Here is a 20,571-nt window from a genome sequence, read left to right as displayed (position 1 = left end):
TTTTCCCTTCCGCAAATTTCTCGCTACTGATTGTAATCGTTATCCGACAGAGCACCCCCGGCTATAGAAGAAAATTTTATCCTCCCTCCTCCCACAACTCGTGATCTTTCTTTCTAAACGAGCTGAGATTTACTAAAAGCTGTGTACTACCGTGATTTGAGCTTCCTGAGATGGAAGAGCTCCGCGCCGCGGCACGTGAGACCCTCCAGCGTCGAGACTCTAGCATAATCCCAGAGGCACGTTTGGACAGCATAAACGTCCCTGAAGACCTAGAGCTGTTATGGTACAATGTATCGTCTTATCAAGCCAAGAACACAACAACCGTGAGAAAAGTTCCCTGGAGTACCAGGTTGTTCAAGCACTGATGACGCCCAAGTAGACATGCGAGAATCTTCTTGTCGCCCAAGCATTTTTGACACGCCGGAGCTCGAAGAGCTTATCGGAAACCGAGGAAAATGCTCTCAATAATCTTTATCAGTGGGCCAGTGAGCTTGCACTCCCGTCTGCGCTCTTCGCGACGACAGAGGTAGGATCCGATGATGGTGAGTCGCCAGACTTTCCCCCTCCGTCAATGATGCGGGATGCTGATGCCATATAGTCGACAAGTCTGAGACGATCCGCGAGAATAAGCTTCAGCTGGAACTTGCTGTCTCTGTACTCTCTGGGCTGGATTCTCTACTACAGATTCAGAAATCAGCACATGCGATGGATGTGATCACTGCGCTGGCGAGTTTCACGTCTGAGGAAGATTCCTGGACGACACGGGACGCGTATACGAAGTCAAGAAGAATCCTACAGAGCTTCGTTACGAATGCCCACGGCGAAGCAGATAGCTCCTTCTGGTCTCTTGTCGAAAGGATCCTCAAAGGGAGAATCAAGCGAGTATTCGCGAAGACGAAAAATCCTGCAATTACTGCCGAGGGCAGAAAGAACTTTCATCCTGTTCCCCTACCGCGATTTGATGCCAGTATTATCGATCCGGCGACGAAGCCATGGAAGATCAGTGATGTCTACGCTACTACAGTGCTAGCCTGGGTGATTGCGCAGTACCAGGCATGCTTCATCACTCCCAGCTCTAGGCTGTATTGCTGACTCAAGGTACAGGGAAAGGATCGACCCTATCTGGAAGCTCATTTTCCACTACTCGTCCCACCAATTCTCGCCCTGATAGACGACGACAGCGTCGCCTACAAGACGCGCGGCTGCGTTCTCTTGACCCGACTCCTCAAACCAATCCGGGAAAGCAAATCCGACATCCTCCAGAGGACAAACCTGGCGTCTGTCTTCGAGGACGCCGTCAGACCATGCCTCCTTTCTTTGCCGTCGATCACTCCCGAAGATGACTCCATCAAATTGCTCGGGGTGGCCTACCCAGCTCTGCTCTCCCTCTTACAGACAAACTACCACACCACCACCACCGCAAGATCAGCCGCAAACGCAACCAGAGACAAGTATATCTCCAGCGTGACAAGGACGCTCCGAGAGAATATCATCTCCTCATTCCACCACGTCAGTTCAACAAATAGGACCTCGACCTCCTCGTTCGCCTCATTCCCCTATCCGCGTCTCTCGACACTGCTCGTTGACCAGATGTACCCTCTCCTCTTGGAGCTAGGCATCCACACGACAAAGTACCTCCAGGAGATCGTTCCCCTGCTGTACAGTACGTTGTCAAACCCTTTCGGAACAGCATACCCGCCTCTTCTCCTTTCCGCGGTCGCCGTAACACGCGCGGTGATTCTGAACGCGCATCCGCGACTGTGGCGATGGCGCGGTGAGATCTTCGGCGCGCTCTGCTCGTGTTGGCTGCGCGTAGTGGAGGAAGAAGGCGAGATTGCCGAGCGGGCCGTCAAGGGGCGGAGTGCTGCCGAGGACCAGGAGACCAATGCCGCGCTGACCAAGCTTAAGAAGGAGCTGCGGGGCGTAGTATACCTGTTGAGGTTTGCGGTGGAGAATCCTGCGCAGGCGGACGGAGATGCTGGCCAGCTGGAAGCGAAGGGTGCTATTCGAAAGGAATTGCAGGAACTAGTTGATGCTGATGAGTCTCTTGCGGACTTGCTTCTTGCGGATATTGATCCTAATGATGCGGACTTTTTCGGGATAGATCCGTGATTTGTCTAGTTTACAGCTCTCTTCTATGGCAATAGTGGCCTGGTCGACACACATGAGTAATATAAAGTGAGCTATTGCTCAAGCTTAGAGACATGAACGACAACTTGGGTATCATTAAGACATAATTCATCATAAGAGCTCGCAATAGTAAGGTTATATATCGACCCGTTGCTTGAAAAGACTCTTCCCCCGCAGCCACTGTCTGTACCGCTTATAGCGTTTCTTCTCATAGTCCTCTGCAACTACCGTAAGTCCCTCTTCCGATACGGTAAGAAACTCGGCATAATCCGCTAGGTTCTCCTCGGCATTAGCTTCGAGTATGGCCTCTTCAACGTTGCATTTGTTGGCATATTCCAGTAGGTCCAAATTCGACTCGTGCTGGGCAGAAGCTGTGGTGATCTCGTCTTCCGATGTCACAACGAGAGGAACGTTCAGTGGGTGGTTGATGTACCGCTCGTATTCTTCGGCTTCTGCGGTAGTGACAGACGGATTCAGCGAGTCGGTCACCAGCTGGCCGAGTGTCCATTGAGCAATCTGTGCTTTGCTAGGAGTAGCTGAATCTGTCGATGTCTGCATGGATGGTATTTGGCTACTGGACACAGAGAGTTCATATATGGAGTCTTTAGTATACTTTGCGGAAGGTTGTGCCGAGTCCGGCTGTTGCAACCACTTCTGCGTAGAATTGGGGTTCTGCGGCGCGCTGTGCATGGGTGAACGCCTCGAGTGCTCAATGACGCTACTTCCTGGCTCCTGGATTCTCACACTTCGTTGCGGATGCCTCTCACGATTGGCTTGTTCGTGAGCTATTCGCACATCGAACGGGCTGAAGGGGTGCGGAACGTAGTGAAACGTTGACTTCATTTTGAACGAGAAGATCTTTGGAAGAGTCGAGACAGCCAAAGGTCGGTAATACTCCAGCCAATAATCATCAAATCGCGACAGCGGCTCCTTCGGGCGCGAAGGGGGAGGTGGCAGTTCACGCTTCTTCAGATTCTCAGGGGTGTACCAGTTGATATAATTGGGTCGCCTCTTCTCGGCCCATGATTTGGGACTGGCATGATGCAGATAGTAGTCGGTGGACAGGTCCCACAGCATCGGTTGACCTTGGGTAAAAATATAGTTACCAAGGAACAGGTTGTAAGCTTCCTGACGCTGCGCATCAAGGAACGAATTGTTGTAGTATCTCTTGAAACTCTCCACCATGTCTCGAGAATGACTGGTCCACTGATTGATCTTGCGGTATGTAGCCATGGTATTGACCAGGTGGGAACCGCCATACTGAATCGCAATTGTGTCACCGTGATCGTGCCACATAGTGGAAAAGAGATTGACAGCGTCGCAGTCGTACTCCAAAGTGGTGCCATCAATGAACCCGAGAGCATGAAGCTGATAACCCAGGGCTCGTTTTGCGATCACGAACTGGGCAGCATTTGTACGATCAAGACAATCGATACAATTCGTCCGAGCAATCCCATTCTGGAGTTGTAAGCCAGAATCTGCGTCATGACCATTCTTGAAGAAACCAGTCTTCGGGATGATTTCGCCTGCGATCTCCTCCAGTGTCCCTACCACGTCCTGGTCGCGACTTTTAGCAGCGCGGCTCATGTCCCATGGTTTGTAGATGATCTTTTTATCTTCAGGAAGAAACTGGTTCAAGTAGTTGATGGCATTTGTATACTCTTTCAGAAGTTTTGACTCGCGTGGAGTCCGCTCCCTGGACTTAATCAGATTCAAAGCGTAGATTGGGGCACCGTATCTCTCAAATAAATTGTCGAAATGGAGGGCCGCAGCTGAGTAGAACGGATCCACAAGATTCAGCTCAATGTCAGGTTTGGGTGATACCCCTGAGTTGTCCTGTGTCCAGTAAAGAGGGATACTGCCCCGATGCTGGACATATGAGGTGTAAAGAGGGTTGGCGTAGAGAGCAGGGCCGGGAGCATGGAATGAAGTCTCGGACATTTCAGAAACGATCTGCTCCGTCTCGACATCGTTAGCGACGTATCCCAGATCATTAGCACCCCGTTTCAAAAAGCGAGCCCCAGCGAAGAATCGAGATCGGCGAGCAATAATGGTCAAGTATGCCAGCCGCCCATACACATCAATCTTGGCCTGGTCGACGTAACCATGAATGATAGGGAGACACCATTGATAAGGGTTCTTCAGTGCTGTGATTGCGGGACTGAGCAGGTGATGATTCCATATGAACATCGTGTTGTAATCTTGGTGGAAGCCTTTCGAGCACCCGTCTTGATGAAGTTTGCGTTCACGGCAAATGTTGTGTTGCAGGGTGCGCGTGATGTCGTATGAGTAGCTGAAGTAGAATGACCGACTCAGGTCAAGATTATTAAGTATCGTAATATACCGCGCCTCTTCGGGATTCTTCTCGGGCTTCAGCTTGGAGGAGCTCGATGTTGTCAACGAAATGAGTTCCGTCCCATCGATCTTGTAGATATAGTGACCGCCCACCATAGCAACCTGCGACCTCTTGGTCACCAGAAGCATGTAATATGCGCCTGTGAAGCGAATAAAGCCAAGCAAGGCCCATGCACTGCATCTGAGCTTCAGCCCGCCGGAGATCTTATTCCCATCGTCAATCGCGTCAAGCAACTGGCTCATTTCCCTCTTGGTGTACACAATATCGTCTTCGACGATAAGCAAATCATTTGTGTCTGACGTACGGTCGATTTTCAAAATGCGAAACCGCGTGTCTGACAGATCCATGCCTACCATATAGAATCGAGTTGCCGTCTCATACAATGAGATCTTGTGCATGCGATTGATGCTTTCTTCGCCGAGATCAAAAAATGCCGATCGGTGCTTCTGCGCTAAGGTCGGTGACGAGTCACGCTCGAAGGACGTCGCAACGTGAGGCTCCTCGTCTTCTTCATCGTGTCCGTCTTCGCTGATCTCGGCTGCTGGAGGCGGGCTGAATGGCATGGGAGGGAAAGGAGAGGCGGTCCGCGGAGGTCGGAAGACATCTTCTTGATCGGTAAGTCTTCGCTGGGTGGTATCTACTTGATCTTCAGTTCCTTTTAAAGTCCCGTTCGACGTGAACGATCCTTCTGCGATCGTAGAGCTCAAGTCAGAAGCAAAACTTGGGGTGCGGTAGTCTGCTCGTGATGGAGCTCTTGAGGGATACTCGTTAGGTAGAGCAGCATGTTCTTCGACGAACTCCACCGGGCGTGGCGCATCATCGAAGCTCTCCATTTTCATGACTGAGGCTGGGAGAATCCTGCTCCTATTCCCATGTGGAGTTCATGGGGCAGCAGAATAGTCGTCAAGTCTACCACCGAGTTAGGAAGTTGTTCTTGGACATAGCGTATCGGTGTTTAGAAGATGAATAAGATAGGCCCGCTATCTGGATTACAGCAGGGGGCAATCTTACCGTACAATACAACTCCATTACAGTACAGAGCCTTCTTCCCCCGCATGATGTAATGGCCACCATTGGCCACCATTAGCACCATCTAACGTTAGTTATGTAGTGTTAAAGTGTGGGGCTTAAAATAGCCTGCTTTAATAACCTAGTACGTAGGCTTAGAGAAATAAATATACTTCCTGTTCTAGCCACTATGGGTGCCTAGTGAAGTACTAGATATCTAGATTAGAACTATGGGGCACTTTAGATTCCCCTCCTAGTTCCTTGGTTCAATTCTAGTGTCATACTATGCTGCCCTCCCTGGTTATCTGGACATTTAGTGTTAGAACTCCCCTGTGTCTGGACACTTCAGCGTCTAAACACCATTGGTGTCTAAACGCTTTAGTGTCCGGACTGCCCTGGTGTCTGAACATCTTGGTGTCTAAACACTTTAGTGTCCGGACTCGACTGGTCTGGGTGCTTCAATATCTGAGCCCCCATGTATTTGTACACTTTAGGATCTACACATTTCAGCGTCCGGACTCTCTTGGTGACTAATACCTATGCTGAGGTAAACAGTCGATACGTTGTAAAATGTTATCCACTGGCCTTGCTGTATCACGGGACCGCTGCACTGAAGATAGAGGCTCTCGATGTAGAAGCGTTGTCAACGTAGAGGCACGATTGGCGTCGGACAATCTACGTTGAAGGGCTGCTACGTAGCCCTAGCGAGCCAGAAGTGCTCAGGTACCAAACGTAGTCGATGTCAGGAGTACTATTTATTGAAGATGTATGGAAATGACACTGTTTAAGCAGTCCTCGAGGTTTTAATATTTGCCAAAAAGCCATGGAAGAAGAATGGCAAGCAAGAACCCGGCCAATGCAAAAACCAGAAATGCCCTTCTCCGTTGCTGATCTTTGCGTAAGCTCTCCAAATTGCCAACACTGGCCTTGGTATCTCTATGGTCTGCCCCCAGTGCTTTGGCTCTCCCGACAGCTGCCCTCTCGTACATTTTCTCTGCCTCTATTAGCCTCCTTTGATCCCGGTATAGGTTTCCCAAATTGTTGACCGTGGACAGAGTTGCTATATGGTCCGGACCAAGGACCTTCTCTCTCCCCACTAGAGCCCTCTGGTATAGACTTTCAGCTTCCTTTAGCCGTCCCAGTTGTCTATGCAGATTTGCAAGGCAATGAACAGTTGCTAATGTCGATATGTGATCTGGGCCACAGCGCTTTTCAAAACCTGACAATGCCTGCTTATATAGTTCTTCCGCCTCTTTCAGCTTGCCCTGATCTCTATAGAGGCTAGCTAGACGGCTGCAAATGGTCAGCGTAGAAGGATGATCTGGGCCGCGAACATTGTTGAATCCTGCCAAGGCTCTCTGGAACATTGGTTCGGCCTCTGGGTTTCCTTGATCCCTGTAAATGTTTGCGAGGCGACAAATGGTCGTCAAAGTGTCTGGATGATCCGGGCCAAAAAGCTCCTCCCGGCCTGTAAGCGCTCTTTGATACATTATGTTTGCCTCTGCGAGTCTGTCCTGATCCCCGTAGAGATTCCCCAGGCAGTGGACAGTGGTAAGTGTCTCTGGGTGCTGCGGGCCGAGAACTTTTTCTGACCCTGTTAGGGCCTTCTGGAATATATCTTCAGCCTCCTTCAACTTCCCCTGATCGAGATATATATTCCCCAAGCATTGAAGGGCGTATAGTGTGGCAGGGTGGTCTGGGCCCAAGGCAGCTGTGTATCCAGTTAATGCTTGTTGATAAGCCTCATGGGCGTCCTTCAACCTGCATTGATCAAAATAGAGGTCTCCAAGGCAGCGCAGCGTGTTCATCGCGTGAATATTATTCGGGCTAAGAGCCTGATAGCTTGCTAACGTCTGTCGATATAGAGCTTCAACTTCTTCGAGCTGATCCTGGTTGAGGTGCAGATTCACCAGACATGATAGAGATTCTAGGGTGTCCGCATGCGTAGGACCTAAGATGCTTTGTCGTTCGCGGAACACCCTCTGATACATTGCTTGTGCCAGCTCCAGGTTCCCTTTCTGACTATAAAGTTCGCCAAGGCATTGGACGCTGGTCAGGGTAAATGTGTGAGCTGGCCCCAGGGCGTGCGTGTATCCGGTTACGGCCTGCTGGTACATGTTTTCCGCCTCGTCTAACGCACCTTGGTCGGAATAGACATTGCCGAGATTATGAAGGGTCGCGATTGTATCCATATGGTCTGGCCCGTGAGCATTCCGATACCCAGTCAGAGCCTGCTGGTACATATTCTCAGCATCCTCCAGTTTGCCTTGAGCGTAGTAGAGGTTTCCCAAACTCTGGATCGCAGTAAGCGTCTGTACATGGTCGTGGCCGAATACTTCTGTGTATCCCGCCAGTACCTTGTTGTATATTTTCTCGCTTTCATCTAGCTTTCCCTGATCCTTGTAGAGGTCCCCTAGGTTAAGGGTAGCTGTCAACGTGTGTGCGTGTTTCGCTCCAAGAGATTTCTCGTATCCTGCCAGGGCTCGTTTGTACAATTCCTCCGCCTTGTCATGTAGACCCTGGTTCCTGTATAGTTCCCCAAGGTTGCTGACCGTTCTCAACGTCGCCGTGTGATCGGGGCCCAAGGCTTTCTCTTGGCCTGTCAATGCTCGCCCATACAGCTTCCTAGCATCATCGAACTTGTCTAAGTCCCTGTATGTATTTGCGAGAGAACCAACAGTGCTCAGTGTGTTTATATCGCATGGGCCAAGTCTTTTCTCTCGACCTACCAAGGCCCTTTGATACATCAGCTCAGCGGTTTGCAGCTTGCCCTGGTCCCTGTATAGATCGCCGAGGTAATGAATTGTAGTCAGGGTATCTGGATCGTCGTGACCGAGCTTTTTTTCATATCCGACCAAGGCTTTCTGGTACATTTGCTCTGCTTCGCTGAATCTTCCCTGGTCATTATAAAGATTCCCAAGGGAATGCATCGCGCCAAGCGTAGAGGCATCGTCTGACCCAAGGACTTGCATAAAGCCCGTCAATGCCTGCTGATACATCGCTTCGGCGTCTCTTAGTTTGCCCTGGTCGAAATAGAGATTCCCCACTTGCTGAATAGCTTTAAGTAGAGAACGGTCCTGGACAAAGACGGCCACGTTTATAATCGCTTCACACATCTGGTCTGCGTGAAGAAGAAGCCGTTGCTGAAGAAGCCAGTACTGCCTTTCAGAGCGTAATGGCACCGTGTACCCCACAGAGGCCAGAGCAATTGCTTTCATGGTGAGCTTGTCTTCCTCGCTCGTCTCACCAACAATATGTCGACACCAATCTTGGACCACAGGATGCATGGAGTAGCTTCCGTCCTCCTTTGTCTCGATCAATGAGAAGTCAATGAGAGTCCTCATAGACTTGAGGAATTTAAACGCATTCGAGACCACTTGGCGAAACCACGAGGGAGCATCATCATAGTTCAGCCCGCTTTCAACTAACTCAAACCAGATATCTCGATTGTGAAAAGTGGAGATAAGCAGCAAGAGCTTTGCCGCCGGTGCGTCGCGTTTCTGAATCTCGAGATAAGATATCCTCCAGGTTGTGCGTATATCTCCCTGAGAGTAGTGGCGTAACGGCGACATCTCGGACAGTAGCTCACTGAACGATTGCTCATAGAGCTGTAAATATTTTGCAAAACTGACGCCGGTCTGACTGATGAAAGATCCAGCCATAACAATAGCTAGCGGTAGACCATTGAGTCGATTGGCGAGCTTTCTAGCGTCTTTTCAATAGGTAAGTACATCTACCATTGCGCAGGGAGAGATTAGTCGATTTTACCTTCGTTTATTACACACCCTGCTTCGGTGTCCTCCTTTGTCAGGCGCCCAGACGAGTACAAGAGTAGTTGAACCCCTTCTTCCAAAGACAGCCCTCGGACTGGGAGTGGCTTGCCTAGATCCCTGAGCTGCGGAAGCCGAGTGGTGATTATAATGGATCCTTGGTCTACAACCGGAAAGTAGTGACTGATATCGTATCCTTCACGGTTTTCAGTTTGTGCCGCCGGGGCATACTGGTCAACATTGTCGAATATCAGCAGCCATTTGAAGTTCCCCCCGCTGATAACCACTCAAGGACCTGCCGTGCGTGTGCTTCCCTCTCCTTTTCATTTTTAGCGCTCTGCGTGAGTTGAATCCCTGGCAGCTTTGGGAGGAACGAGGCCAATGATTGGATTAAGGTTTTCTCATCCTTGCCATTTAGCCAGAAGACGGCTGTGAAGTCGAATTTGTGGATCCTGGCAAATTGGACAGCCAGCTGGGTTTTACCAATGCCGCCAAGTCCATGAAGGATGGCTCTTTTCTGCATAGGAGAACCCTCCGGTTCGAGCAAATCCCAGAGCGAATCTAGCTCTGCTTCGTGTCCCACAAATCCGCCTACTGCAGGAACTGTGGCCAAGTCCAGAGGGATACGGAAAGATTCTGTTTGATAATGAACATAAATATAAGTTAAAACATGAGCTAGTAGTTGTACGAAAACAAATCCTGAGTTCTCTCCTTTGGCTCTTCTATCGTATAAGGCCGGACAACATCACTGATAGATTCAAGGCGAGGGTGAGATTGAGCTGAGCTCGACATACCTGCTTTCACAGCGGCCTTTGCCATCGGTGTCAACAAGACTTTCTCCGGCTGGACCACGGCCAGCAATTCTTTCGCGTACGCTGCCGCCGCCGCCGCCGCAAACCCTTGCCATCCGTCATTCTTGTGTGAGTCTGCGTAGTCTGAGATGCCTCGAATGACCAAACATGGGAAATTGTTCAAAAGGCCCGCGGCTTCCATTTCCACACAGTAAGCCCCAAGCTCCTGATGCAAACGGCCCCTCAACGCAGAGTCCTTGACAACCTGATTTGCCGACGCGATCAGACCATAGTGAATATGCGGCCGGTCATCAGCACGCAGAGGACGGGGTACACTTTGGGCCTGGTCGCAATCCGCACAGGTGCCTCTTCCCTGGCAATGGGCGTATTCCGCCTGAAAGAGGTGATCTGATTGCGGAGGACGGCTGAAGCCTTGTGCCATACGAGGGAACCTGGCTACCATGTCGTCCAAGAATGTTTGGATCTGACTTTCCCGCAACATATGGTTCGCTCGAATCTTGGCCAGCGCAGTCAGGAGGACCTGCGGCGGCGGACTCAATATGCCTGTCCGCTGAAACTGTCCGCCGGTTAGGGCTTTGCCGAGGTCATACTGCACCACGCCTCCGTGGTCACCCGTTGGCCGACTGACAACAACATCGCCCAGCCGAATATCGACATCCTTGCTCGGTATCCCTCCTCCAATCCCAATCATGAAGCCAAAGCGAATGGATGGGAAGCTGGCCAGTAGCTGCATTGCCACGACTGCGGCCGAGGCAATCCCCGGTATTCCATCTGGCAAGCAAGCAATGACGATGTTGTGCGCTCCAATTCGTCCAAGCGCATAAGTATTCTTATCATGGTGCGCGACGGGTAAAGATTCATGGGGGTCGTCGAGCATGGCCTGCGCTGCGGCCAATTCGATAGGAAGGGCAGATATCCATGCCACTGTGTAGTCCTCGTGAGAAAGCTGCACCATTGTGCAAAACAAAGGTCTGAATAAGTATATTTGGTATAGTTACACTGCGATATTTGATGATTTTAAGAATTAGCCAGCTCCCTCTCTTTTATCTACTGAGGATCCGCTTCAATAAAATGGATTTCACCATGTGCTGGAGCTGAAAATGTGGGGGGTCGGGGACGCATTGACCGCAGTTTAAGTGCAGGGATGGAGACATTAAAGAACTATTATCCCTTTTTCTAGATTCCTGTTGGCTTACAGTCTTCAAGAATAGTTTCACCCTGTCTGTCACCCGCATGGGCATTGCATGGGAGATTAAAAGCAACCCAACCAATCCCTCTTCGCCCATCGACATATCAATGCTACCCGCCTCGCCAATATATGTCCGTTTCCCGGACTTCCCGAAAGTTCAATAGACCCAGAGCCATCATAGCCATGTCACATCTGGGCTCCCGCTATCGCAATCAAGCACGACCCTATTCCGACCACCCCGGCTGGTTAGAGGTCGAAAGTTCCATTGGAAGGGTTACCACTACTCACGCCGTGTCCACAGTGCCTTCCACCGCAGTGGCAGCCATTCTTATGGCCCTTTCCCACGATTGTTAGCATCCTGTTACGAGTTATTGCTATTGGCAATGGCCGGTATCACTCACAGCTCCATGCTATCCCATCATATGGACTATTGTCAGTGTTCTGGGCAGAAACAGGGCGTGGAAGATTTGCGAGTATCATCACTCACATAATGGCATCCACAGTAGCAAGCATTAGAGCCCACATTGGTCACTCCATATATGCAGTTACCGCAGTTGCAATTGTAGGTGTTGCTGCATTTCTTCTGGGGTCGCGAACGGCCACCGCCGTTACTGGCGTCCCAGATGGGGCTTCCCTGGTACCCGGACATGGCTGTTCTATTTCGGCGGGCTGGGGTATAACCGTTGTAGAGGTGTTTTAGTTGTAGAGAGGAGGATGAGGACCTTGTGATTCTAAATTATCTGTGTGTCGCAACGCATCCTTAAATACACAGTCTCACCACCCCTGTATTACTGAAGACAGAGACCTAACTAAACACCGTCTTCACATTGCCTGGGTACAGCGTCCCAGCTGAAATGAAATGGGAACTGAAGAAACCCTTTCCCCATCGGCTGATATCTCCTTCGCTTTGACTACCTCTTCCCGTCCCCTCATGAGAAGCAATCTGAAACCCAGCTAATAATTTCCGGTCATTCTGACATGCTATCCTTCTCTATAATGGGCCCATCCCTGCCTTATCTGATAGTCTCAGTGCTGTGGTTTACATCTCCATATTGTGCCTAGTAGGCAATGGCTCTGTCGCTACTGCAAGATTTTTTCCTGTTTGCACCCCCTGAGGTCCTTGGTCGGATAGAAGAGCAAGAATCCCCTGCTGCCTCCTGGTTGCACTTGATCATGTAGTTTATCAGCCTTCCCGCCTATGTATCCCTCGCGAGTTTGAGTGAGGGGCGCGATGTCTTGATGTTCATCGTACTATACGGCCCCAGCTGTTCCATCTGGTATTACCACTGTCCTCACGCACCAGTCACCAGTGGAAGCTAGTACAGGATCTCATAAATAGGGAAATTATTGGCTTAGAATTCACGATTACAGTCCTGCTGACCAGAAAGAGGGGTAAGCAAAGTAATGTTTGCCTGCGTTCATTTTAAAGAGGTTGAAGCGTGATTTGATCCAAGTGTGCAGGGAATAGGTCTGGTGGCTTCCCTACGGACGTATAGATACAGAATGGCTGGCTGGATAGGAAATAATGTGCGGATGTGGACAACCCAGGCAGGCACAATGCCCAAACTGTGTGTGACCAGCTGAAGAGTATCCCTGGGAGCCTAGTCAATAGTCCATGCAGATTTGACCGGGCGCTAAAGAGTAGCAAACATGATCCTGATTGGACCTGTTTGCCATGGTTAAGTCCGTCAGCAGGGTGAATGTGAGCTGTTCATTGCGGGTGGTGCTTCGGCAATCCCGAAGTGTCTGTCTTTAGAGTTAAGTGCAGGTGAAGGCTAGGCAAAAGCAACATTGGCAAGTAAATTGGTGATATGGGTCTGGATCCTATTTAGATGGACATGGTTCAAATGAGCAGACCAACAAGCATTGTATATACTTTAGTAAAAAGGATTTGGGACACTATTTCATTTTGCCTCCTGATTTCCTTCATTGAATATGTATTTCTGTTCAATATTCCGCCTCTTTAAGGCAGGGACGAATTCAAAGGTGTAGTTGTGAGAAACTACTTCGGATTCTATTTCAATGTTATCAGCTCCTGTCAGTTCAGGCACAGAGAAGACATATCAATCAGTCGTGACGTTAGAGTCTTTCCCACGGTCGCTGTCTCTTAAGCATAACAACAGCCTTAACCTAGTGGGGGACAGAGTTCCTCATGGACAAGGAGTAGCGAGGGGCTTGTCGAAGGTCGGTAGCGACAGTGGAGGTCAGATGGTTCTTAGAAAAGATGGAATTCAGAGCGTTTGGTCCTTAACAGAGAATGAAAGTTTCCTGATAAGACTTCGGAAAGCGCGGAAGGACGATATACATAGGTAAGGTATATACACAATAGCAATTTAGCTCAAGGCTGGTTGAAGTCACTCAAATCTGTCCTTCGCATTTCGTACAACCAGTCAGCCGCTCTTGGGTTGTGGGACATATGTGACGGTTTAAATCTAGCATGTACGGACTATATGAAGTAGAGTTTTACTGATGCTAAGAGCTGGCACATCACAAGACTATAAAATTCTTCTGCCGCAAATTTGCAAAATAAAAAGCACAATGCACTCTTCCTGACTTCGGCACATCAGGCCTTTACGGACGCTCCCCTGGTACTACCATGATGGCACTGTGGGAGGCTCAAAAGGCTATGCACCCAAATACGAAGGGTCACAAGGCCATTTCACAGGGCATCTATAGCTTTCTTAGTACATTTGCTCCTTGATGTCTCTGCTGAGAAGAGGAAAGGAACGCTTGAAACATAGTTAATAACCGTAAACAGAATTTCGAGAGGCTATCCGAGAGGTTGTAAGTAGCAAACAACCTTGTCAAAGGAAGGATACCTACTGAAGGATCCACTAAGATTTCTGATCGCTGTATTTTCCCATCCAATCAATCACAGTGCGATACCAAAGCAAATTATTTTCCAGATTTACAATCGGATCCCCTTCATCTAGAGATACCAGGAGCGCACTATCCACACCTCTAAGCAGGAGAACATTAAAAGCAGCTAATCCATCAGCAATGACCCTCTTGTAATTCAACTCGCAATGGATGACCAAATGGGGAGTTTGCCAGCTCGCAGTAAATCGTGCTGGATCCCATTACATCCACTCATCCGGAGAATGTTGCCGATTGCTAGCTAACTGAGAGGTCATACAAAAATCCCATCATGCGTCACAAGGGCCTTGAACTTACGGCCAAGCTTGTGACCTTGAATCCAGTTGACCATGTATCCTCCGTAGCCGGCACCAACGGCGACGGAGCCACCAGTGTCAATGTATTGGAGATAGGAAGGTGATTAGTTAATTTTCATCTGACTTGTCTACTGTAAGTGATGATATCACTCCTCCTAATCCCTGATACCGCCATACTTTATCGATAGAGTCTCTATTTGGTTGATCCCAGCGTTCCACAGGTTGGACATAGCATGGGCATGCTATATAAGTAGCACTATTGACTTCTCTGTCCCTAGCGATAAATACTATGGTAATGGGGTTGATTTCAAATTCTTGAAGACTCTTCCCCTCCCAGAGGTGACATCGGCGACTCCAACCCCTCTAGTCCCGCAAATATCATGAGATTAGAAATGCCTGAGATACAGTACCAACTCCTTGGCTCAGACCCTCTTTGTTACTAGATAGAGTTCCTCAATCTGCTCACATACGAGCATGCATCTCTGACTGGGAAGGTAGTGTAGAAATGGCCAGTGCTATGGCCAGTGGATTCTGCAATCTGCCTTGGGTTCACCAGTGATCCATCTGGGTTTGACCTGCCACTAATTGCAAACGCAAGATCATTGTCGTCGTCCTCGCGAAATGGAAGTTTGTCCAGTGACCTTGGGGTCAAAGGCTTGGCCGGGGATTATGCCAGCTTTATAGATCTCAGTAGTAGTGATCTTAGCGGCAGTGCACTGTGTGTTACTGACTATTAAGTCAGTGTTACTCCGTTCCGGCCATTCAAGCCATATAAGTTGATTGCTTTTCGATAGCCATTAAGGTGATCTGGCGTTAGGATGCTCAGTGACGCAGTATGATTGACCAGTTGCAAGGTCTATAACGCGGATCTCCTTTCTCTGTTTTGAGAGTGAACAGAGTATGTGCTCTGAGTATAGACTGTAAAATAGCCCATTCCAAACTATTGTAGCGCTAGGGGCGGCTATAACAGTTTATATCGACCTATTCCTGCACTAGGGCGTGGACGCCTTTCGTGGGATACGCACGTTTCCCAGGCAAATGGCCCAGGGGACAGAAAATTGGACCTTTATCAACGACGACGACACTCTATGGAACAGCGCTAGTGAGCTGGATATTTTGGTGACTCTGTCACGGCACAATTTATGCAATGCGCTGAGATACCTGGAAATAGGTTTTGACCATAGTGAAAGAAAGCCAGCATCACTACGATATCTAGGAGAATTTATCACAAGGGTTGAAATACCTAGTTTCGCTGTTGATCACAAGAAGAACCGACTCGGACCTTTGGCCGAGCGCCGACTACTTAGTGAACATCATTGTTGCGTCCAGCGGCAAGATAAGACACTGCGGGCACATGCTCCGTAGCCTCAGGCACTACGTCGACAGCGCTTAAGGGTTCGCAGCCCCGTGCCAGTCTGGGCGTCCCAGGGCTTGACTTAACGAGAGCGTATCTCAGTTTCTGAAGGGCCAAAACGGCTATGGCTCTCAGTGATGATATGGGCTGCGGCAGCTCCGTCCAGTACTATATACAGCATATACAAGTTCCTCTCCACAAGTACCCATCTTAAGACTAGTAGACCTCAAAACGTATCATGAAGTTCCTCCACCTGCGTGACATCTTCCACAAACGTAGCGCCATACTCTCTCATGATCTGTATCTTCTCCTCCATATTCATTGCTAAACGCATTCTCCCAAAATCCCTTGGTAGTTGTTCAGCACTTGCAAACCTCAACACCCATACGCCCACTCCATCCGTTGGCCAACCAAACTCCACCACCTTTGCTTCTTCCTCAGTCATCTCCCTCCCGTCAAGCTGCACCTCAACCCAATCCTCCCTACTCGGCCATCACGTCGCACCAGTCCGTCGCAGGAGATTACAGAATCTATCTTCTTCGTCGGCATTGGGTGAGCGCAGCGATACGTGAGAGCGGGGAGTGATAGGAAAAGCATATCAACAAGGTCAGCGTCTTTTCTAAGAACCCCGCCAGTTGAGGGGTAGCCGTAGATAACGCATCCCCAAATGCCGAAGACGGTCCGTTCAGTTGTTGATAAAGGAGGGTTTGTCGGGCATGAGCCGTCTGGTTGGTCGTCTATTACTGTTCGTTGACGAAAAATAGGGAAACGGTCCACATTGATGGGAAGTAAGCGGCCAATTGTTAATAGAAAGGTAGAGATGATGGGGATAAGCATGCTGCTAAACCTCATGCTTCAATAAGACTATAAACAGGAGAAGACCAATGTTGGGTATATGTACTCAACCTCAGAAGCTCATGAGCGCGCTCTCAGGGTTATGCGGATTGCTGTCTCAATAATGTGGGGCTTCGGCAAGGATCATAAGTATAATTAGCACGCGCCTACTGTCTCCTTTTAGATTCTTGGATGAGAAAACAAACTAAGGCTAGAGATGACTCTCCTTGCCCGAAGCCATGAGCAAAACAAATACGTCTGTGATCATGTGCTTGACAGATTCTGTTATAACTCACTTCTGATGATTAAAAGTTTCAATGACTACTCTGCCCCCTATGACAAGGCATGGTTACAAGATTAAGCATTAATCCTTATCTACTGGTCTATCCTGCTAGTAAACCTAAGATGAAAAGGCTTCAGTTCCAAGGTCGAGTCCTGCAGGTCGTACGAACTGAATCAAAGCCATTGCCAATAACGAATGCAAGAAGAGAGCATTCTCCAAACATCCTCATTGTCGCCTTTGGATTCTGTACGAAAACGCACATAGGAAAGAAGTGCCATGCGGGTCAGGTATATAGACAATTCAGAGGCCAATCTTCGGAGCACAACAATCCACGTTGGTCCCGCTCCCCTGGCCCGGCTGCTGCTGTGAATTATCAGTCGGTGGATCCGAAGTCGAGATGTCGATGCTAGTGGCGTGAGGTATGTGACCCCTCCGCTGGTTCCTGGAGCTACTGAAATAATAAGGCACTTCGGGGATCTTTAACATTCATGGTTCATCCGCTTGAAGACGTGCTGGCCCTTGTGGCGTGGGATTGCTACAGGAGTCCGGAGCCGCCTCTGCAACTTCAGGAGTCGTGTCATGTCAATCAGGGTGTTTGAATGAGTTCTGTGAAAATTGTACTTGCGAAAGATTTGGTTCCCGTTGGAACGGGCAGGGCAGACATTTTGAAAGGACGGGGACTGTAACCTGTCGGCTATCTGGCTGGCGTTCAGAGACCTGATCAAAGGGAGGAATATTCTAATCATTGCAAAAGCCCAAAAAACATCATTTTCCTAGTTGACCCAATCGGACTGCGGGTTTAAGGTGCTATATCAATCTGGTTCCAGGTTGTGCCACCACGATTGCCATATTTCCCGGATATCCCAAGCGACTTCGCAACTCACCGTGACGCTTTTTAAACTGCTATTTTGGATCTGGATCTCTTAAGCAACCGATGTCTCCGTAACCCTATAAAGTAAGAAACTAGGGTAAGTTGGGGAAAGCTCTAGGATAACAGTATTTCTATAATCACTATATCTTATACTAAACACATCTGTGACTATAATAGTGGTATGTATTTGCATATCGCCGAAGGCAAGGGGTCAGCGTATGAATACTTCATCATCATCAGCTGGAATATTTTCAAGGGTTCCGTAGTACTGAGCATCACACGGACAGTCGGCTATTCGGCTATTCATACTCATAGTTTCTTCTCTGGGACTGTCTAGTCACTTTGCCCTGTTCTCTCCGACTCTTCAGCCAGGCAGCTCTGACACATTTCGTGTATTCTCTCTTTTCCGGGGTGATTTCCAGCCCCTGGCAACCAAGGAAGGCAGTCTTTGGAAAGTGGGAGTCAATTAGCAAGGCATGGTTCCTGGTTCTGGTTTTGTTTTCGTTAAAGCGTGAAGGACAATCATTAATCTAGGAGATTTACGGATCTTACTCACCCTTCTGTTTCATGCTCGGCAACAAGATTGTTCACAAGTAGTTCCCGCAGTTCCGGGAATAATGGCGCTTTACAGTGTTGAAGCTCACAGACGTTGACCTCAAGCCATCTAATCGCGCAGCTAACCAGGCACGGACAGGACTCGGCAAGTGCTATCAGAGATGCTGTTGTGAGATTTTCCCGAGCACAGGACAGAGATATTTCTCTCAAATTAACAAGACCCGAGACCAAAGCTCGGAAGTGAGTGTTGTTGAATTTCGGAATCCTGAAACCCTTCCGTAGCGGGGTTACAAGGTGTAATTCTCTCAGGTGCGTGAGAGCCCCGAGAGAGATGAGGTCGTCAGGTGAGATCCTAGTACGGCCATAAAATTTGATCCGCAGATGCCGTAGCTCGGTCAAGTAGGAGGAAAGCAAATTTATAGTAAGTGAATTGATGGTGGGTATGACTTGTACGCTGCGCCGGAGATAGAGTTCCTGGATCCCACGGACTGATGGGATAAGGGCCCGAAATGCACTCTCATTTGGACTGCTGAGTTCTAGCTGTTGAAGCGATCTAAATGGCTGCGGTATAGAAGAGAGATCTGCAGTGTCAATTGTCTCTGGCCAAAAATCCTGATAGATATCAAGCTGTCTCAGGCTATTCTGTGCCGCTAGGTAGCGGAGGATCTGCGGTGGGAAACTGTGCCGGCGAACACTGAGGAGGCCGATGTGCACCAGGGACGAGCATTTTTTGAAGAAGTCGATAACTGAATCAGCTGTTAAGCGCGATGCAGGAATATCCAGAATAATGTGACGGAGCTGATGGTAATGGCTGGCAACGGCGTCTAGCAAATCTGGATTCGCTACGTGGTCGAGCTGGATGCTTGTTAGGGTAGGCACGAGGTACCCTTGGATGGATGAGTCAGGGAACGGCGGAGAGTTAAAAGAAGAGGGAATTTCAAATATCAGCCTGTGGAGTTGAGTGAATTCAAGCTTCCCTAGCTCTTCATGTTCCTGCGGCTCGGGGCTTGTAACAGTAAGCTCTTGGATCAGGGAGGCATAGATTTGGTGATGATGGCCTGGAACCTCTAAAAGATGAAAATCTTTGGCCACTCGCCACAGTCTGGGGATAGCGTACTGAAAACATTTGTGGCTGACATGTATAAAGCGGACGCAGTCAACAAAATGCACATGGCTGAGTATCTTGAACCAGAGTTCTGGTGGCAGATTCTCCATAATAGAACTTGTTTAGTCCCATTAAGAAATGACTCTCAGAGGGGAAAAATGCACCCCAGGCCTTTCTGCCTCTGGCAAACACGAGATTCCCCAGTCGCTAAAAATGGTGCAGCATCTACTTCGTATCGTATTCGACTGCAAATGGCTAGAACCTCCAGCCACCCGCGGATGGCGCGTACGGGCCACAGAGAAGCCAATATATGAGGATCTTGGGATTTCTCCAAGCGGAGCCTAACATGACTCTGGCGACTCCATTCTTTGAGGAAGTGAATGCAGGTTTAGAAATATAACAGACGATATCTTGAGACTCCTTGCCTTCAAAGCACTGACGCAGGCGCTAGATCTAAATACTAAATTGGACTTTTTGTGGTAGGGATTAATAGCCTCACCTTTTTTTCAGCCCTTGCCTAACATTGTAAGTGTACTATGAGTAAGTCTTTGGGATGATAAGTCAGGAGCTGAAGTGGGGTAATATTAGCTATTCTAGAAAAGGAAAGGTTGCTATCTATTTATTTACCTATTTTTCCACTTCTCTATTTTGCCTCCTAACTATTTTCCTACTTTGCTAAGCTCCTCAGACAGCATATCAGTTTTAATCACGTCTTTATGGCTTGAGTTCGCCGCGCTATCTATAGCATATGATATGATCTCTTTCTCTATCACAGACTATTGTAATTTCTGTAACAGTGTATTGTGGTCCCCCCTATAGGTAATAGAGTTTGCCACATATAGTAGGTCCTGAATGAAGTCTAGCATCCTATACAAGTTTAAGATATGGATGCTTCCATCGGCAACACTGAGAGGGTTATTGCATCTTTTCCTGGATCATGGTCCTAGTGTAAATACTATTAGGGATAGACTGGTTAAACCCAACCCGGGAACCCTAACCCAACCCGGCCCTAACCCGCCATGGGCTGGGTTTGGGTTCAGGTTCTAGGGCCCGTGGGTCGGTTGGGTTCTAATTCTTAGAACCCGCTAAGGGTTGGGTTCTAAAAACGGGTTTTAATTACAATACCTAGTA

The 20,571-nt window shown here is 48.9% G+C and overlaps 5 protein-coding genes across 5 annotated transcripts; 1 reads left to right on the top strand and 4 right to left on the bottom strand.

Moving 5' to 3' along the window:
• The first annotated feature begins 49 nt into the window (after positions 1–49).
• P174DRAFT_383297 (Tti2 family protein) lies at positions 50–2,200 on the top strand. Its single transcript, XM_024823154.1, has 4 exons — positions 50–323; positions 380–542; positions 599–1,053; positions 1,105–2,200. Exons 1-4 carry the CDS (start codon positions 171–173, stop codon positions 2,110–2,112), a joined length of 1,779 nt encoding a protein of 592 aa, XP_024688135.1. The 5' UTR covers positions 50–170; the 3' UTR covers positions 2,113–2,200.
• Positions 2,162–5,411, bottom strand: P174DRAFT_448003 (phosphatidylinositol-3,5-bisphosphate 5-phosphatase). Its single transcript, XM_024828726.1, has one exon. The coding sequence runs from the start codon at positions 5,323–5,325 to the stop codon at positions 2,266–2,268; it is 3,060 nt and encodes a 1,019-aa protein (XP_024688134.1). The 5' UTR covers positions 5,326–5,411; the 3' UTR covers positions 2,162–2,265.
• An 886-nt stretch (positions 5,412–6,297) lies between these two features.
• On the bottom strand, positions 6,298–11,126 carry P174DRAFT_448002 (uncharacterized protein; the record flags this gene model as incomplete). Its single annotated transcript, XM_024828725.1, has 4 exons — positions 10,059–11,126; positions 9,560–9,900; positions 9,280–9,494; positions 6,298–9,199 (listed from the first exon to the last, which is right to left on the bottom strand). The coding sequence occupies exons 1-4, from the start codon at positions 11,029–11,031 to the stop codon at positions 6,298–6,300; spliced, it is 4,431 nt and encodes a 1,476-aa protein (XP_024688133.1). The 5' UTR covers positions 11,032–11,126.
• Positions 11,127–16,018: 4,892 nt separating this feature from the next.
• On the bottom strand, positions 16,019–16,657 carry P174DRAFT_509441 (uncharacterized protein; the record flags this gene model as incomplete). The annotated part of the gene is made up of 2 exons (XM_024831555.1): positions 16,361–16,657; positions 16,019–16,274 (listed from the first exon to the last, which is right to left on the bottom strand). Exons 1-2 carry the CDS (start codon positions 16,642–16,644, stop codon positions 16,019–16,021), a joined length of 540 nt encoding a protein of 179 aa, XP_024688132.1. The 5' UTR covers positions 16,645–16,657.
• A 1,675-nt stretch (positions 16,658–18,332) lies between these two features.
• P174DRAFT_500994 (uncharacterized protein) lies at positions 18,333–19,550 on the bottom strand (the record flags this gene model as incomplete). Its single annotated transcript, XM_024831008.1, has 1 exon — positions 18,333–19,550. One exon carries the CDS (start codon positions 19,548–19,550, stop codon positions 18,333–18,335), a length of 1,218 nt encoding a protein of 405 aa, XP_024688131.1.
• Between the last annotated feature and the right edge of the window lie 1,021 nt (positions 19,551–20,571).

The sequence above is a fragment of the Aspergillus novofumigatus genome, assembly GCF_002847465.1.
Source record: "Aspergillus novofumigatus IBT 16806 chromosome Unknown P174scaffold_1, whole genome shotgun sequence".
Classification (NCBI taxonomy): Eukaryota; Fungi; Ascomycota; class Eurotiomycetes; order Eurotiales; family Aspergillaceae; genus Aspergillus; species Aspergillus novofumigatus.
Note: the sequence above shows the minus strand (reverse complement) of the source record. Positions and strands in the feature narration are given on the sequence as shown.